Below are 14,901 nucleotides of genomic sequence, written 5' to 3' on the forward strand. Positions count from 1 at the left end.
GAGGCTGAGGGGCATATCCCAAGTCTAGCCAACAGCACCCAAAAGGGGTGGAGAGCTCATTGCCTTCATCCAAAGGCTCCTCTAGACGGGTGCTTATTGTGCTTCCAGTCTCAGGGCGAAGGAGAACAGAGCCAAGTGCAGCCTCCCCCCAGCCCCCTGGCCCAGCGTAGCATGTCGCCTTTCACTGCTCAGTGCTGCGCTGGCTTCGTTCTCCTGTCTGACCCAGAGCTCAGACCCACGCCAGCCGAGCCCTAATATCATCTATCGACCCGGCATGTGCCCCTTGGCACTGAACACCTCTGGGGCATGGTGAAGGGAGCTCCTCTGTCTATGGGTAGGAAGCAAGTGGGATGGAAGCAAACACCCAGATTGTGCTTGTAATTCTGGGGAAAGAAAATGGATGGGGAAAGAGGAGGCCATGTGCTTGCAGTGCAGAGGCTCAAATCCCCAGCTCTTCTCCAGCCCTGGCTGAAATGCAAGGTCCTAGCAAGCTCCCCACCCTGCGGTCTGCCGTGCTGGACCCTCCGCCCCTCCTGCTTCTCACGAGGGTGCTACAGGGGGGTTGAAATCGGCACTAGAACAACAGCCTCCCTGAAACGCGGAGTGACGGAGCAGAGCAGGAAGGGCCAAAGGGCTGCTGTTTATTTGGACCTTCGGACCTAGGACCTGTAAACCTCCCATTTAGCATTTTGCCTCTGCCTAGCACCATGCACCCCACAGGCCTGTGACAGTGCTGGAGTAGAACCCAGGGTATGGCTACACTGCAAAATAACTCGGCAGCAGCGAGGTCTATTGACTGGGGCTCCAGGGCAGGGTGCACATTCGCTCTTGGGCTGGAATTCAGGCCTGGAACGCCCTCCCCATTTCGTAGCCCAGGCTCCAGCATGAGCAGGAATGTCTTCCCTGCTAGAGTCCAAGCCCTAGGCACCTGAGTTGCTCCAGGCTCTGGGCCTCATAGCTGCAGAGTGGTTTTTTGCAGCATAGCTGCCCCCTAAGGTACTAGCTACTTCCCTCTGGAATGGATTTAACTGGGGGGGGGAGGGACCTGGCTGCTCAGTGCCTTAATTAGGCAGTCCACTGATGAGCTAATGAGAGCAATCAGCCTGTCAGCTGGGAACAGTTAAAGGCCAAGAAGGATGTGTAAGGGGGAGGCTGGCAGGGAATGATCTTCCCCTCCCCGGGGAAGTGTACTCCTGAGTGTATGTTGCAGCATAAGGCTGTGCTGGTGGAAGGGACTCAGTAAATAGCGCAGGTGTCTAGCAACTCAAAAACTTGCAGCCTGTTTGTGGTGGTCCGCACAGGGCCGGATTAAGGGGGGGGGCTAGCCAGGCAGCTGCCCGGGGCACCAACCTACGGGGGGCACCTGATGGCAGCTGTAAGGGGCGCTGCACGCCTGGCCACGCGGCGCCCCTTAGAGCTGCCATCAGGCACCTGGGGGCAGGGCCGTGCATGCGTTGTGTGCCCGCTGCCCGGGGCGCAGGAATGGCTCGAGCCGGCCCTGGGTCCACAGGGAGGGGAAGGTGGCCTGTTAGAATGCCTATCTCACTGCACTGAGTACCGCTGAAATGGCACCAGCACCAGTGGGGTGGGGAGGAAGCAATCAACACCCAGCACCTGCAGGGAAGGGGTATGGGGCAAATGTCAGTTCTCATGAAAGTTCCCAGGGATCTGTCCTGTCCATGCAGGACAAACGTGAGCTCAGATTTTAAGGGCTGCCGCACTGTAGAGTGGGTGAGGCTCCGTTTACCCCAGATGAGAGGAAGAGCTGGCATTCATACCTGCCCAGACAGCCTGGGAGCTTCACAGCCTTTGGCTGTCTCCTCCAGCCAGGGCCAGATTAACTCTTTTGGGGGCCGGGGGCTATTAGATTTTGTGGGACTCCTAGGCTCCAGGGCGGGCCAAAATAAGGGTTCAGTGTGTGGGAAGAGGCTGCGGATTGAGGCAAGAGAGTGGGTGAGGGCTGGGGTGGGGCTGGGGATGAGGGACGCAGGTGGGTGCTCCAGGCTGGGGCCAAGGGGTTTGGAGTGTGGGAGTGGGCTCAGGTCTGGGTGGGAGTCTGGATGCAGGATGCTTACCTGGGGCATTTCCTGCTTGGGGGGAGGAGTCTCTACACTACCTCTTGCTTACCGCATGCACTGTCCCCCGCCGCTCCTATTGGACACGACTTCCAGCCAATGGGAGCTGTGGGAATGGAGCCTCCGGGTGAGGGCACCACAGGGACAGAGCTTCCAAGGGCTTGCAGCGATACGGTTCCAGCCTGTGGGGAGAGAAGGCAGCGCATGAAGCCTCCTCCTCCCACTTCCCCCCGCAGCCAGGGAGGGCTGGCCTGGAACACAGGGCCATTAGGGACTGCAGCCATGGGACTGGGGGCCCCCTTAGCCTGGGGCTCTGGGCGACAGCCCCTAAAGCCCTTTAATCTAGCCCTATCTCCAATGCCTGCGGTCTGGATTTCCAAACTAGACTGATTGTCCTGCGGACTTTCCTACACAGCAAGGCGGCAGTAGAGGAGTCTTCCCACCCACCACCTCCTGCCAACAGAGAGACTCCCCCTAAAGCTGTCAAGCGGAGTTTATGCTCCATGACCTAGCCTGTCCTTGATTTCTCTGATAGATGTGGGCTTTGTAATACAGTTCCCTCTCTCCCCCTGCCCCCCCCCCAGACCAGGCTCAAATTCAACTCGCAGCGGGGCCACCAGTCATCCACTTTTGACAACTTCTTGTCCCCACACTCTCCTTGTCTGGGATTCAAGTACACCCAAGAGGGAGGAGAGCAAACATACAGGGTGCCCAAATGGTGGCTCTTAGCTAGATTGTGTTGCTTCTCTCCCAGAGACCTAAACAGGTAAAACGCATCCTTGTGGTACTGGCTGCACCCAGAGTGCTCTTCTGCTGTGCAGATGACAGCGGTTCCCTCCATTATCCCCACCACCATCTCCTCTGCCTCTGAGTTGGACAGTCAGTGGTGCAGGCGCCACAAAGAGAACTCGGGCGAGATTTCCTGCCTTGCTTCCACAGGGCGTGTAAGGAATTGGATTTAAAATGAGACGCAAGCCCCCAAACCATCCACCAGATTAGCTCCTGGATGATTGCTATGGTGTCTGTGCTCCCCCCCCCCCCCATGCTTTCCTCAGCCCCGTTTGAACCTTATCTCCAGAGCGCCAGTGCTGGCTTTTGTGCGGAGGAGAGGATTTTCCACCGGAATTTTCAGGGTTACAGAAAACCAGTCACCTTTGAGAGACAGCGAGAGCGGCAAGGGAGACATTTCAATCTTTAAATCCTCCCCAGCGCTGGACTTCAGAGGGGGCTGAGGAAATCAAAAGGTTGGCGTCTCCGCACAGCAGCCCAGCAGAGAGTGAAACAATACGGCCAAGTTGCGCAGGCAGCTCGGAGGCAGCATGGGCCTGGTGGGGCTGGAGGAGTGTTGCAGCGGTGTGGGGAGCTTGGTGCTTAAATCCCCTGGCTGCTCATACACTCAGACAAGCTTCCAGTTAGAGCTTCGGCGGGTTTGCCAGCTCCCAGTGCTGCCAACAAACCTACATCCTCTCCTCCGCCGCATAGTGACTCGTGGTAGCACTCTGGAGGTGCACCGCCCCCCTGGCTCCCTGCCAAAATTTTAAATTGCTAAATGGGGCAATTTGGTGCCCCATTTGGTGGCCCTCCCTCCACCAGTCGCCCCTGCTCAGCAGTGGCCATTTGTGACAGATTGTGCTGTGGCCTGTGGTTTGGAGCCGTGTGGAAGAGAGGTTAGACTGAGCCCCCCACACTCATTTCACTTGTGGGGCTGCTCAGTAAGCTCTGAATGCAGCTGTCTGCTGGCGGCAGGCTGGCGTGTCAGCTCTCTCGCACATCCCCGCAAGGCCCGTTTGTTGTATGCGGCACACAGACGCCCGGGTTATGTCAGCGCAGCAGGAGATAGCAAATGCAATTATCTCCCTTTCGGCAGGGCTGGCAGCACCGGCAGGGAGAGAGGCGCTGATAAGATCCTCCTGCTGCGCTGTCCCTGGGCTCTGTCTGCACCAAGAACTGCCCGTGAGCTTGGCTCCCCCTTTCACAAGGCCCAGGGGCAAACAGTGTGGGGACGCCCGAAGGACTTTTGGGTCCCCCCAAACCTTCCATGGAGAACGTAATGATGCTTCTCTGAGCAGGAGCATGGGGAGGGTGGGACAGAGCTTGTTAATGGATGAGGAGTCAAAAAGCTCTGTGCACTTATGCCCGTAATGAAGAGAGCTCCCCCCTTGGAAATGGTAGGGGCCATTCTGACTGTTGCATGAGGAGGGGGAAATGGTAGGGGCCATTCTGACTGTTGCATGAGGAGGGGGAAATGGTAGGGGCCATTCTGACTGTTGCATGAGGAGGGGGAAATGGTAGGGGCCATTCTGACTGTTGCACGCCGCTAATGGAGTGGCTACGCTGGCTGAGGCTCCGGAGCCGCTTTGTTACAGCGGAGAGGAGCAGGCAGCTTGGGTTAATAGACAGGCCGAGTGGCTGAGAACTCATCTTTCAGTTTCAGCTTCAGGAAAAAAATATGCCAGGTGTATCAATAAAAGCCCAAAGAGAGCAGAGATGTATGGGCCAGAGCGCAGTGACTTGACTTCTAATTCTCCAGAAGCTCTTTTGCTGGCGAGAGCCATTCCATCACCGTCACGCTGTCCTGGGGCTGCTGCTGTCACAGGCACTGCTCTCGTGCATGGAGCACAGAAGAACAGGCTAGGAAAGAGCCAGGAGGGGAAAAGTCGAGCTCCCTCTCCTCTGGGCCCTGCCACAGCTCCAGGGGCAGTGACACAGTGAGAAGCTGTGGGGTATGTATGGAGAAACGAGTCCTGTGTCTCTCACTGTTCGGTGGTGCAGGAGAAAGTCCCTGCATCGCAGCGCTGTGACTGTGGGCGGTGGGGTGAGCTGAGATTGTTGCACAGGCCTGGGATCCTTTGGGGTCACAAGCTAATGGTGCTGCAAACAGCAACATCTCCGGGGAATCAGGACTATCCTGGAGAAAATAGGGCTGGTGGCTGTAGCAGTCTGGGGAACCGGAGGCTGGCAGTTCAGCTTGAATGCATTGATGTGTTGTGGAAAGCAAGGCCATGGGACATGCGAGACCCTGCAGAAATGGGTTGATGGACAGGTCTAGGAGGCTCCTGTTTGTGTGAGCTCAGGCAGATCATCAGGCCAGCAGCACTGAAATCTCTGAGGAGAGGTCAATCACTGATGCATGTTTTACCCCAGCACAGCTGGGGGATTGATCGGGACGTCATTGCTTGGGGGAGGCCATTCCAGCAGGGCCACCCTGAGACCTCCTCTAGTCCATTGGCTTTAGTTCTGTGTAGGGTTGCCAGGCACTCGGTTTTGAACTGGACAGGCCAGTATTTGAGATTTCTGTTCGGGAAACAAATTGAGAAAATCGAAATGGGAAAATAGCAATGTCTGGTATTTTCTAAATAAGGTGTCATGTAGATTGTGATGTCATGTCAAGTGTGTCCGGTGTTTTTGTTGAAACTATTTGGCCACCCTAGTTCTGTGCCCCCTCTGTCTGGGCTCCAGCCTTGACTAGGCACCTTCTGCAGATGGTGACTCTGGGCAGAGGGATCTGTTCCCTCTCGAGTCCAGGGTATTGGCCTGTAGGTGCCCACTGCTGATTTCAGCTCATCCTAAAGATCTAAAGGCACCGTCAGAAAGTGCCCCCCCCCCCACTGCTGTAGATGCTCCCCAGGCCATGGAGCTAAGAAAGGGACTGACAGTGTGTGGGCTCCCCAGTGCTGCAGGTGGGATACAGAGGGGTGAGCAAGAGGAGGAGAGGCAGTTGCAGAAGGCGGGTTCCCTCCCAGACCATGAAAATTGTCCTAGCCACAATGGCGTAGACCCATAAATCCACGTGCTTTTCCTGCCAAGAGGAATGTCCCCTTGCCACCCCGAGCTGTGTCATAGCACAGAGCTTCCCGCCCCTCGGGGTGCTGGGTCCTGAGCCTCAGGATATTCCCTGAACTTGGCACCAAACTGTTAACTGTAGTGTGGATTAGAGACGCCCCGTGTTCTCGTGAGAGCGAATGGGCAAGGCTGTTGCGAGGAATCCATTTTCCTGTCAGGCACCAGGCCGGTCTTTCTGCAGCAGACAGGGGAAGAGTAACACCCCGTCCAGGGCACCGATCAAGGCTCTTCCAAGTGGTGCTTTGCAGAGACGATTGCACTGGCTCCGGAAGGGGAGGGGGAGATTGGAGGGAAGGACACGGATTCTGTAGCCTGTAGGCCTTGAGTGTCACTACAGAGGACCAGCTCCATCGCATTCCCAGCACTTTAAGGGGTGTTGGGGTCTGAGGGAGGGTGGCTGAGTTTGATCTCAGTTGCAAGTCCCCTCTCCTGGCCCAGCAAGGTGCTGGTTGGCCTGAGTCGCTGTCACCATTCTAAACACCGAGGCTGGTGTGAATATTCACTTGCTTCGTGCAGCCTCTTTTCTGAGGAAGGTTTGTTTTTAAATCTGGAGTTTCCCAGACTCTGTGCTGACTCTGATACCTGACTGCAGCTCACCACTGCCCATGGGAGAAGTTCACACAGCAGCCACCCAGGGAGTAGGCACCTGAGGAACAGAACCTTGTGTGTGTATCGGATGAGGGCCAGATGGCACCGGGGCAGCAAGACTGAGGACAAATTGTTCCATTAGATGGTGAATTGCAAGTTTTCTTGTGATTGTTATAAAACATTCCTATAGCATTGTCAATGTCCTCACCAGCAAGCGCATCCCTGTTCTGATGAGCTTTCTGGCTCAAGAGCTGGAAAATGCACCACGGGCAGATAGACAGGAGGATTACTTGTAAGAGAAGCAGGGTCAGAGTCATCCCTGGTGACACGCAGCTGAAGTCACCAATGAGTGGGGTCTGAAGGGAGAAGGGGTCATGGGAAGAAATGTCTTCCAAGAAAAGAAGGAGGAAAGGGAGAGGACCCTGGTGGGCGAGGGGTGTGAGTGGGCTGGATCTGTGATCAAATAGGGGCCCTGGAGTATTTCCTGACAAAGCCTCTAATTTGGGATCCAGTACAGAACAGTTAGTTTAAAAAATAAAACCATTATGTAGCCATGTCTACACGAGGGAGCTTCCAGCCGCACAGCTGTACCGATGCAGCTGAATGACTTGTGTAATTCGCCCATCGACATAATTAAAACTAGGATGTTAGATATTGTGTAATTGAATAGTCCTGGCTCGCCACGGACAGAGGCTGCTCTGTGGGATGTAGAAGAGCCTCTGTCTGTGGGGAGCTCAGACCCACTGCGGACAGGGGCTGCTGCTGCGGACAGCAGCCCCTGATAGAGGCAGCAGCTCAGGGGCAGGGAGGCTGCACCATGGAGATGGTGCTAGAGGGGGAACTGGCTTTTAAGCTATTTTCCCCCCAGCACCGGCTCCTGCCTGGCCCCCCTCGCTGCCTCTGTAGGAGGCTGCGAGGGGGTGCAGGCAGGTCCGCAGAGCAGCCATGCAGGGAGAGCCTGCTTGAAAGCTGGCTCCTCTTGTGTATCAGCTCCAGTCTTCCCTCCACATTGCTGCCTCTTAAAGTCGGCTCCTCACAGGCACTGCCCCCTCTGCTGCCTCTGATACAGAGGCAGCAAGGGAGAAGTGCATACTGTTGACAAGATAAACCAATAAGTCTAGGCCTACCGGTTAATCATGTGGTTGACTACTTGTTGACATCCCTAAATTAAACCACCCCCAAGGAGCGGCAGATAGCTAAGTTGTAAGGAGAACATCTCTCTTACCGGCGTAGCGCTGTCCCACCTGCGCTTCTGTCAGCGTCATTTATGTTGCTTAGGGAGGGTGTTTTTTTCACATCCTTGAGCAACATAAATTATACCAGCAAAAGTGCTTGTGCGGATGTAATAGAAACCTACTTTTCTTCAGTTAGTCGGGGAAAGTTAAGAACCGCCAGACCAGACACCAGCAGGCTTAATACAGGGTAGGGTAGTTAGCAGGATTGAAAACTATGACCCAGGGCATTCCTGATCATTAAAGAACTCCTGTCATTTTTGCAAGTTTCAGGGTGTTAATCTCTGTCCTGGCAAAACCCCAACGGGGTAATTATAGTCTTCCATTCTGGGACTAAACCCCACTGTGGCGCTACCAACCTACCTTCCTACTCATCCCTGTGGTTGAGAGCAAGCACTTCCTGTGTTACAACCTTGTGTAGTGTTGCTGGGGAGTGCTGCTGCGCTTCACCCAAAGCCAGACGTGTTTCAGCGGTTGGAAAAGTGGAGTGACGCCAAGTTTAAAGTTGGGGGAAACTGTTGGCTGTGAGCAGTCTGGGTGCCAGGGGAAGGGGCAACCAGCTCAGGATGCAGTGTGTGGAAAGCGTTCCTCCCATGAACTGAACCCTGTGAAGTATTTGGAGCTTTGCAAGGTCCTAGAGATATAGAATCTGTTCATAATAACGGAGTAGTAACAGTATTAGCCCTGGGAGCCCTGTGGCCTTATGTTCTATTGTCGGCATTACTGGGTGCAGCCTCTCATCACCAGGGAGAGCCGGGGCAGGGATTCTGGGCCAGGACTCTCTGTCCCTGCTGGCCTGGAAGGGAGCCTTGCACAGCCCATTGCCTCGGTTGCACGTGGCTCACTGAGATCTGCGACCTACAGGAGGGCCCCTCTCCACTGCAGGCCTGCCCCGTGCAGGTGGCCAGCTGGTGGCTCTGAATGTGAAGTCAAAGGCCTGCTAGCTGCTGGCAGCGTAGACACCAGGAGGAAGGACCAGCCAACTTAGCAGGCACCATGGATGTGCTCACACAGAACAAGATCCCAGAGGCTGAATTCTGTTTGCGAGACAGATAAAGATAAAAGAGAATAAAACAATCCGAATTGGGGGAGGAAGGAAGAGCAGGATGAGATGGGGAGCAGATGGGGAGGAGGAAGGAAGCAGTGAGGCAGGCACAGAGCCTTTGAAACCCAGGAGAAGCAAGGAAGAGGACGAGGGGGGAGGACAGAGGGAAGGCGAGCGGGAAAGGCAGAAGCAATGAAGTGTTGGAACACTAGTAGCCAGAACACATTGAAACCTTGTCATGTGCTCTTAGCTCACACCATCCCCGTCCAGGCTTCCTCCTCAGTGTCCAGCCCCTCCCCAGCTGGCCCTGCTTCTAGACAGCACTGTTGCTCACTCACTTTCATGAGCACTCAGGTTGCCTCTGGTGCTGGGGCAGTATCTGATCAGTGTGCTGCATACTGCTAATGATGCATTCAGGCCTCATGCATTCTGTGATTCCAACGGGTGGCGCGGAACCAGGCTCCAGAATCCCCGCTAAAATTAGGAAAAATCTGGCCCTGCTGGTAGCAAGGGAAACCTTCCAAATGAGACCTGAATGTAAACAATGCAACGAGGTCTGCCTGCATTTGCAGAGTGCCTGAAACAGCAGCTCTGTAGTGGATCTGCCCTCTGACTCTCAGTGGAGAATTAATTGTCAGGCTTAATGATGTCCATTTAATGATGGCTCCGTTGCTGGCTAGTTCTGTCAGTCATTTCAAAACTAGCATCCTTAGGTCCATAACCCAAGCAGCCCTACTCGACTATCAGAGACCCAGCTTCCCTCTGTCCGCCTCTGTAGCAGTTGTGGTGCGTTGTTAATACATGATCGGTGGCACGCTGAGAGCTGTCCATGCAGAGACAGGGTGATGAAAGTGGGTTAAATACCAGTGTGGGATGAACTGGGCTAGGTGGGTTACTCACTCACAACACAGTCACACCCTCCACTACTCGGTGTATCAAAAGTCCTTGCAGATTCCTCTCCGGGTGCCGTGGGCCTGGCCATGGGGTTTAGGCCAAGCTTGGAGCTCTGGTTACTTATGGAGCTCTGTCTCACTCACGCCCTCGTCTCCCAGCCAAACAGCTGCTGTGCGCTAAGGTTTCTCTTGTCTCTTCCGCAGATGGGATCCACAGCGTGACAGCCCAGTGCGTCCTGCGTGTCATCATCATCACGGAGGACATGCTGGCCAACAGCATCACGGTGCGGCTGGAGAACATGTGGCAGGAACGCTTCCTCTCGCCACTGCTCACCAGCTTCCTGGAGGGTGTGGCCACGGTGCTGGCCACACCCAAGGAGGATGTCTTCATCTTCAACATCCAGAATGACACGGATGTGGGTGGCTCAGTGCTGAACGTCAGCTTCTCAGCACTGGCTCCCCGTGGCGGCCACTTCTTCAGCTCCGAGGAGCTGCAGGAGCAGCTATACATGAAGCGCATGACTCTGACCTCCATCTCCATGCTGGAGGTGCTGCCCTTTGATGACAATGTCTGCCTGCGGGAGCCTTGCCAGAACTACATGAAGTGCATCTCTGTGCTCAAGTTCGACAGCTCGGCCCCCTTCATCGCCTCCCCATCCATCCTCTTCCGGCCCATCCACCCCATCACAGGCCTGCGCTGCCGCTGCCCCCAGGGCTTCACCGGGGACTACTGTGAAACCGAGATCAACCTGTGCTACTCCAACCCCTGCCATAATGGGGGCATCTGCACCCGCAGGGAGGGGGGCTACACCTGCATCTGCCGCCAGCACTTCACAGGTAAGTGCCTGAGCCCCGCTGAGGGGGAGGGGCACGCTGCATGGTGGGCACGGTTCTGCCAGCCCGCCAGTGGGAGGACGTGGTGGGAAGAGGCTCTCTGCTGTCCCAGAATAGAGACCCGCTTTCTAATGTGTCTTTGCCACATGCCCTTCCAGCAGTAGTGATCCCCGCTCTTCCCTATATAAACCGGGCTGATTGGTTCCGGCCTTTGTATCGGAAACAGCCCCTTGTGAGTGTCAGAGTCTTGTTGGGAATGACTCATTACAACCACAGGGGCAAACGCTGGCTGGGGCAGCTTAAGCCTCCGTCCTTCCAGAATGGGGGCTGGGTGTGTGTCTGTCAGACCCTGCCTGGATGGACGAGAGGGAATCTAGGCAGAGACCTAGGGAAGGGCTCTGGGAGGAGACCTCCGGGCAGTGTGATACTGGACTGATCAACTCTCAGTGCCAGGCTGCTGCCCTCTCCTCTCACAGGAGCCCCAGTGTTTCCATGGTGCTGTATGTAGCAGGGCAAAGGCGAGTGATATTGACATGGTCTCAGGAGTCTCCTGGTTGCTCCCCATCCCCCTCACTCCTGAGGAATCAGCTGCTAAGTGCTGCAGACTCAGTGAATTCTGCTGCTGTGAGTTTGTAAATGTCACCTTGTGACCTGGGAGGTGTTTGGCCAGGGCAGGAGGCACTAGGTACCAATGCCCTATGCCTGGCACCCGGTCTAACAGGGAGTCAGTGCCACCGAGCTCCCAGCTCTAGGGAGCTGTTTGTCACGCAGCTGAAAGCCTTTGACTAAAGCCAAGTGCCTTGTCCTAGCTGGGCCTGCCAGGAAGTGGGGATTTCAGGGGTACCCTCTTTTTCACTCCCTCGCCTTCTCAGAACCCCACTTTCCCTGGGACTGGGGAGTGTGAATGGGGTGCGGAATGAAGGAAGCAACTGTTTGTGCTCGTCCTCCCGCTGGCTTTGCTCATGGCTGCAAGGCTGCAGATGTTCCAGGCCGGCAGGCATGACACTCTGGTGCCACCCACGCATGGAATCCCCCCTCAGCTCTGCAGTGGCTGGAGCTTTCCATCCTCCGCCGCCTCTTGCTCTGACCAGTCGGAAAGTTTCATTTCCCTTGGGAGAGGGGGAGGGGGGAGAGGAACAAATTGCTAAGGAGCCTGCTCCTGTGAGTCATTGCTGCAGGCTGCACTGAGGGAGCAGGAGGGAGACTTGTGACGGAGGCTCCAGCCTGTGACGGTCACAGTGCGGCTGGCAGGGATGCCCAGTCCTGTCACTCACTCCCGCCAGTCAATTTATCAGCCTCTGGCAGAGGCACTCAGTGTATTAGCCTCTGGTGAGTTAGGTCCCCACCCCCAGCAGGTGGGAGGGCCGGAAGGGAGCCGTTCTTAGGAGAGGAGGGAAGGCTGGCTGGTGTGTGGCATATTCCACAGAGGGAAATGCCGGGGGCCAAGCCTCCCTCCAGAACTGCTGGCACCCCCACTGCTTGGGAAGGAATGGAGAGGTCAGGCTGCTAGGCAGTGAGTGCGAATCTGTCCCCCAGTGCCAGCCCCCGGGAGCTCGTACCGTGACTGGGCTGGGGAGCATCGGCAGAGCTGTGGAGGGCTGGGCCAGCCTGGAAGAGTCAAGGTGCTGCAGACATGAGCCGCTTTAGCAGTGCTGTGGGGATCCCAGGGCTGCAACAGACAGGGGTGCTCTTGGACAGGAGTGAGAGACATGGGGAGAGGTGCAAGGGTTGGCCTAGCAGAGGGGTTGGCTTCCTAAGCTGGCCCTGGGCTTGCTGCACAGAGACATGGGAAGGGAGCCTGCAGCCGCTGTGGAGTGAGGGTCTGATGTGATGGCTCCCTGCACTCCCTTAGCCGGGAAGAGCTGCTTTGGGGGATGGGGGAGAACAGATGGCAGGGCTGTGAGCAGTGTCGGGTGCTTACTGGTGAGATAAGCAAAGGCAATAGTCATTAACCCCCAGCATTTAGAGTGTGACCAGCCGCAAGCAGAGGGGTTAATGAGCTCGGTCCCTGTCACTTCCCGCCGCCTCCCCATCCCCCACAAGCAGGTAACAGGATTTAGTGCCCCAAGCTTCCCTGCTAAGCTCTGGAAGCCCCGAGGAGACAAAATGGGAAGAGGCAGCTTCCCCCAGATTCTAAGTGCTTCCATGGCCCTCGTCAGCACCTTGTTTCCAGTCCCTCTCCCCTGCTCTGTGGCCTGAGCCTGGCTCTGAGCATCAGCGCCTGGGCTGATGAAAGGCTTGGTGCTGGGCAAGCATAGCTTAGCCCGTGTGTCGGGAGAGGGTGTGTCCAGCCTGCCCCAGCCAGCGCCTGCGTGCACACAGCGTGCATTACACAATCTGTGTGCATCAGCCAGAAATTGTTGCAGGATGTGAGCAGGGCCACAGCAATGCCCAGGACTTCCACCTCCTGTTCCTCGCTCTGGTCCTTCTCCCTCATGGACTGGGTTTTCTTGGCCTGTTGCTCTCTCCCTTTCCTTCCCAGGAGTGTCTCTCCAGCCTAGTTACATGCAGGGCTGGCCTTACCATGAGGCGAACTGAGGTGGCTGCTTCAGGTGCCAGACTGGGGGGGGGGAGAGGGGCACCACTAGGACCCTGCTGGTGTCTGCTGCTGGTGCAGTGAGGGGACATGGGGGCATCATTTGAGCTCCCCGCCTCAGGTGCCAAAATGTTGTGGGCCGGCCCCGGTTACATGCCGATGTGGTTAGGAGTCCCGAGCCTACATGCACACTTCCAGGAACCGCGCCTTCCACTGGGCTCCATATTCCCCACATGGGGCTACTCTTGTCCTGACCCTATAGTGGCCCCAGTGTCCTAGCAACAGCAGCAGCTAACATGCTGTGGGCTGACAGCACAGAGTCCAGGCCAGGCCTCACCCAATACTGAACCTGACAGCCGAGGGCTCCCTGTGTGCTGATTCCCTCCGAGTAAGGAGCTGGTGATTGTCCGTGCTAATCTCTGTGCACTGGAAGGATGCTGGGGTGGGCCTGGGTTTCTGTGCTCCCTAGAATCTGGCTGCTTGCCCCACAACACATTGCCAATGTGATGTTAGCTGGGTCTGTTTGATTTGTGCCAATGTGTGTCACCGGGGCGCGGGCTGTGCAATGGGCCCAGGCACACCCTAGGCTGAAGTTCAGGGCCCAGAAATGGATTCTGGGGATGGACCCCAGCTGTGCTCTTGCAGCACAAAGAGGATGGGGCTAGTATGGGGCGGGAAGCCAATAGCTGTTGCACCAGAGTTCTCTGGAGATGGGACAGGTCTGGGTGGTACTTCAGAGGCAGCCCTGGGTGGGTGGGTGTGAGGGACAGTTGCTGTTGGGCGGGAGAAGGGTCAATGCAGTAGATACCACAGAGGTAAGACAGACCAAGAGGGGCGAGCAGAATCCCAGACTCCAAGCACTGGGCTCCAAGGAGCTCTGCAGCCTTTGGAGGAAGAGGGGAGGAGGGCCAGGACTTCCCAGCTCTGCAGTTGGGATGAATAAAGCATGGTAACTGTTTCCTTCCTCCTCCCCCCCAGTGCCAACTCAGTAGAATACATTCCTGACCCCATCAACGGGAGGGAGGCAAGGAGCGTGCTTCCACTTCAGAGACAGTGAAAAATGGCTCTGGTTCCATGGCTGCCTATTCCCAGATTTAAAGAGACGGCAGCTCCCCCTTCGATAGCTGCATGGCTCGGCCTTGGTCCGAGGCAGAACAGAGACACAGGGTGGGGGAAGACAGAACAGGGGCTGGCAGTGTGCCTGGGAATCCCCTGTCCTCACAGTAGGATGGCTCCGGTTTGCAGTTGGCAGCTGTGAGGACTTAGCAGATATCAGGATATGCGGCTTCTCAACGGTCACTGGGCTCAGTGCAGGGACAGTGTTGTGTGAGGTCATTAGAAACAAGCTGGCGGAAAGGGGTGTGGCTGGCTTGGGGGCGGGGAATGGGAGACAGCGCCTTCCGCCTCCAGGGCCCCCACTCCAATGGGCCTGGCTGTTCCAGGGACTGGACAAAAGAGTGACAGGGCCTCTCAGCTGCCCAGCAGTTCCAGCCAGGCTCCAGCCAGCGGTAGCTGTAATTGTGAAATGAGCGTGAGGTGCTGGGCTGATTCCTACAGGCTCACACGAGTGGTGTCCAACCCAGAGAGGCCATGGAGAGTAAATGCCTCACTTCTTGGGGACCGAGTCCCTCCAGGGCAGAACTGAGGCACGTGGGCAGGGCAGCATGGGAGGGAAGCCTGCCCTTACCACCTGGGCCATGCCCGCTTGGTGGGTAGATAAAGCTGGTGCTCTCCAACCTGCCACTCTGCACTGGCATGAGTCACAGCTATAGGGTCACAGGCCCAGCTCCTCCCAGGAGTTAGGATCCTAACTCCCATTGACATCTGTGGATGTTAGGAGCCTAACTGTCTTTGA

The 14,901-nt window shown here is 56.4% G+C and overlaps 1 protein-coding gene across 3 annotated transcripts in view; it reads left to right on the top strand.

The window, feature by feature from the left end:
* The window catches only part of CELSR3 (cadherin EGF LAG seven-pass G-type receptor 3), a 76,334-nt gene that overhangs the window by 14,889 nt on the left and 46,544 nt on the right, over nucleotides 1-14,901 (top strand). For all 3 annotated transcript variants that reach the window (XR_016350434.1, XR_016350435.1, XM_014577431.4), the window contains exon 2: nucleotides 9,881-10,513. Coding sequence is in view for 1 of the 3 variants with exons in the window: in XM_014577431.4 (XP_014432917.3) it covers nucleotides 9,881-10,513 (633 nt within the window). In the remaining 2 variants the exon portion in view is untranslated. The remainder of the gene's footprint in view (nucleotides 1-9,880; nucleotides 10,514-14,901) is intronic.

The sequence above is a fragment of the Pelodiscus sinensis genome, chromosome 11, assembly GCF_052426305.1.
Source record: "Pelodiscus sinensis isolate ZL-2025 chromosome 11, ASM5242630v1, whole genome shotgun sequence".
Classification (NCBI taxonomy): domain Eukaryota; kingdom Metazoa; phylum Chordata; order Testudines; family Trionychidae; genus Pelodiscus; species Pelodiscus sinensis.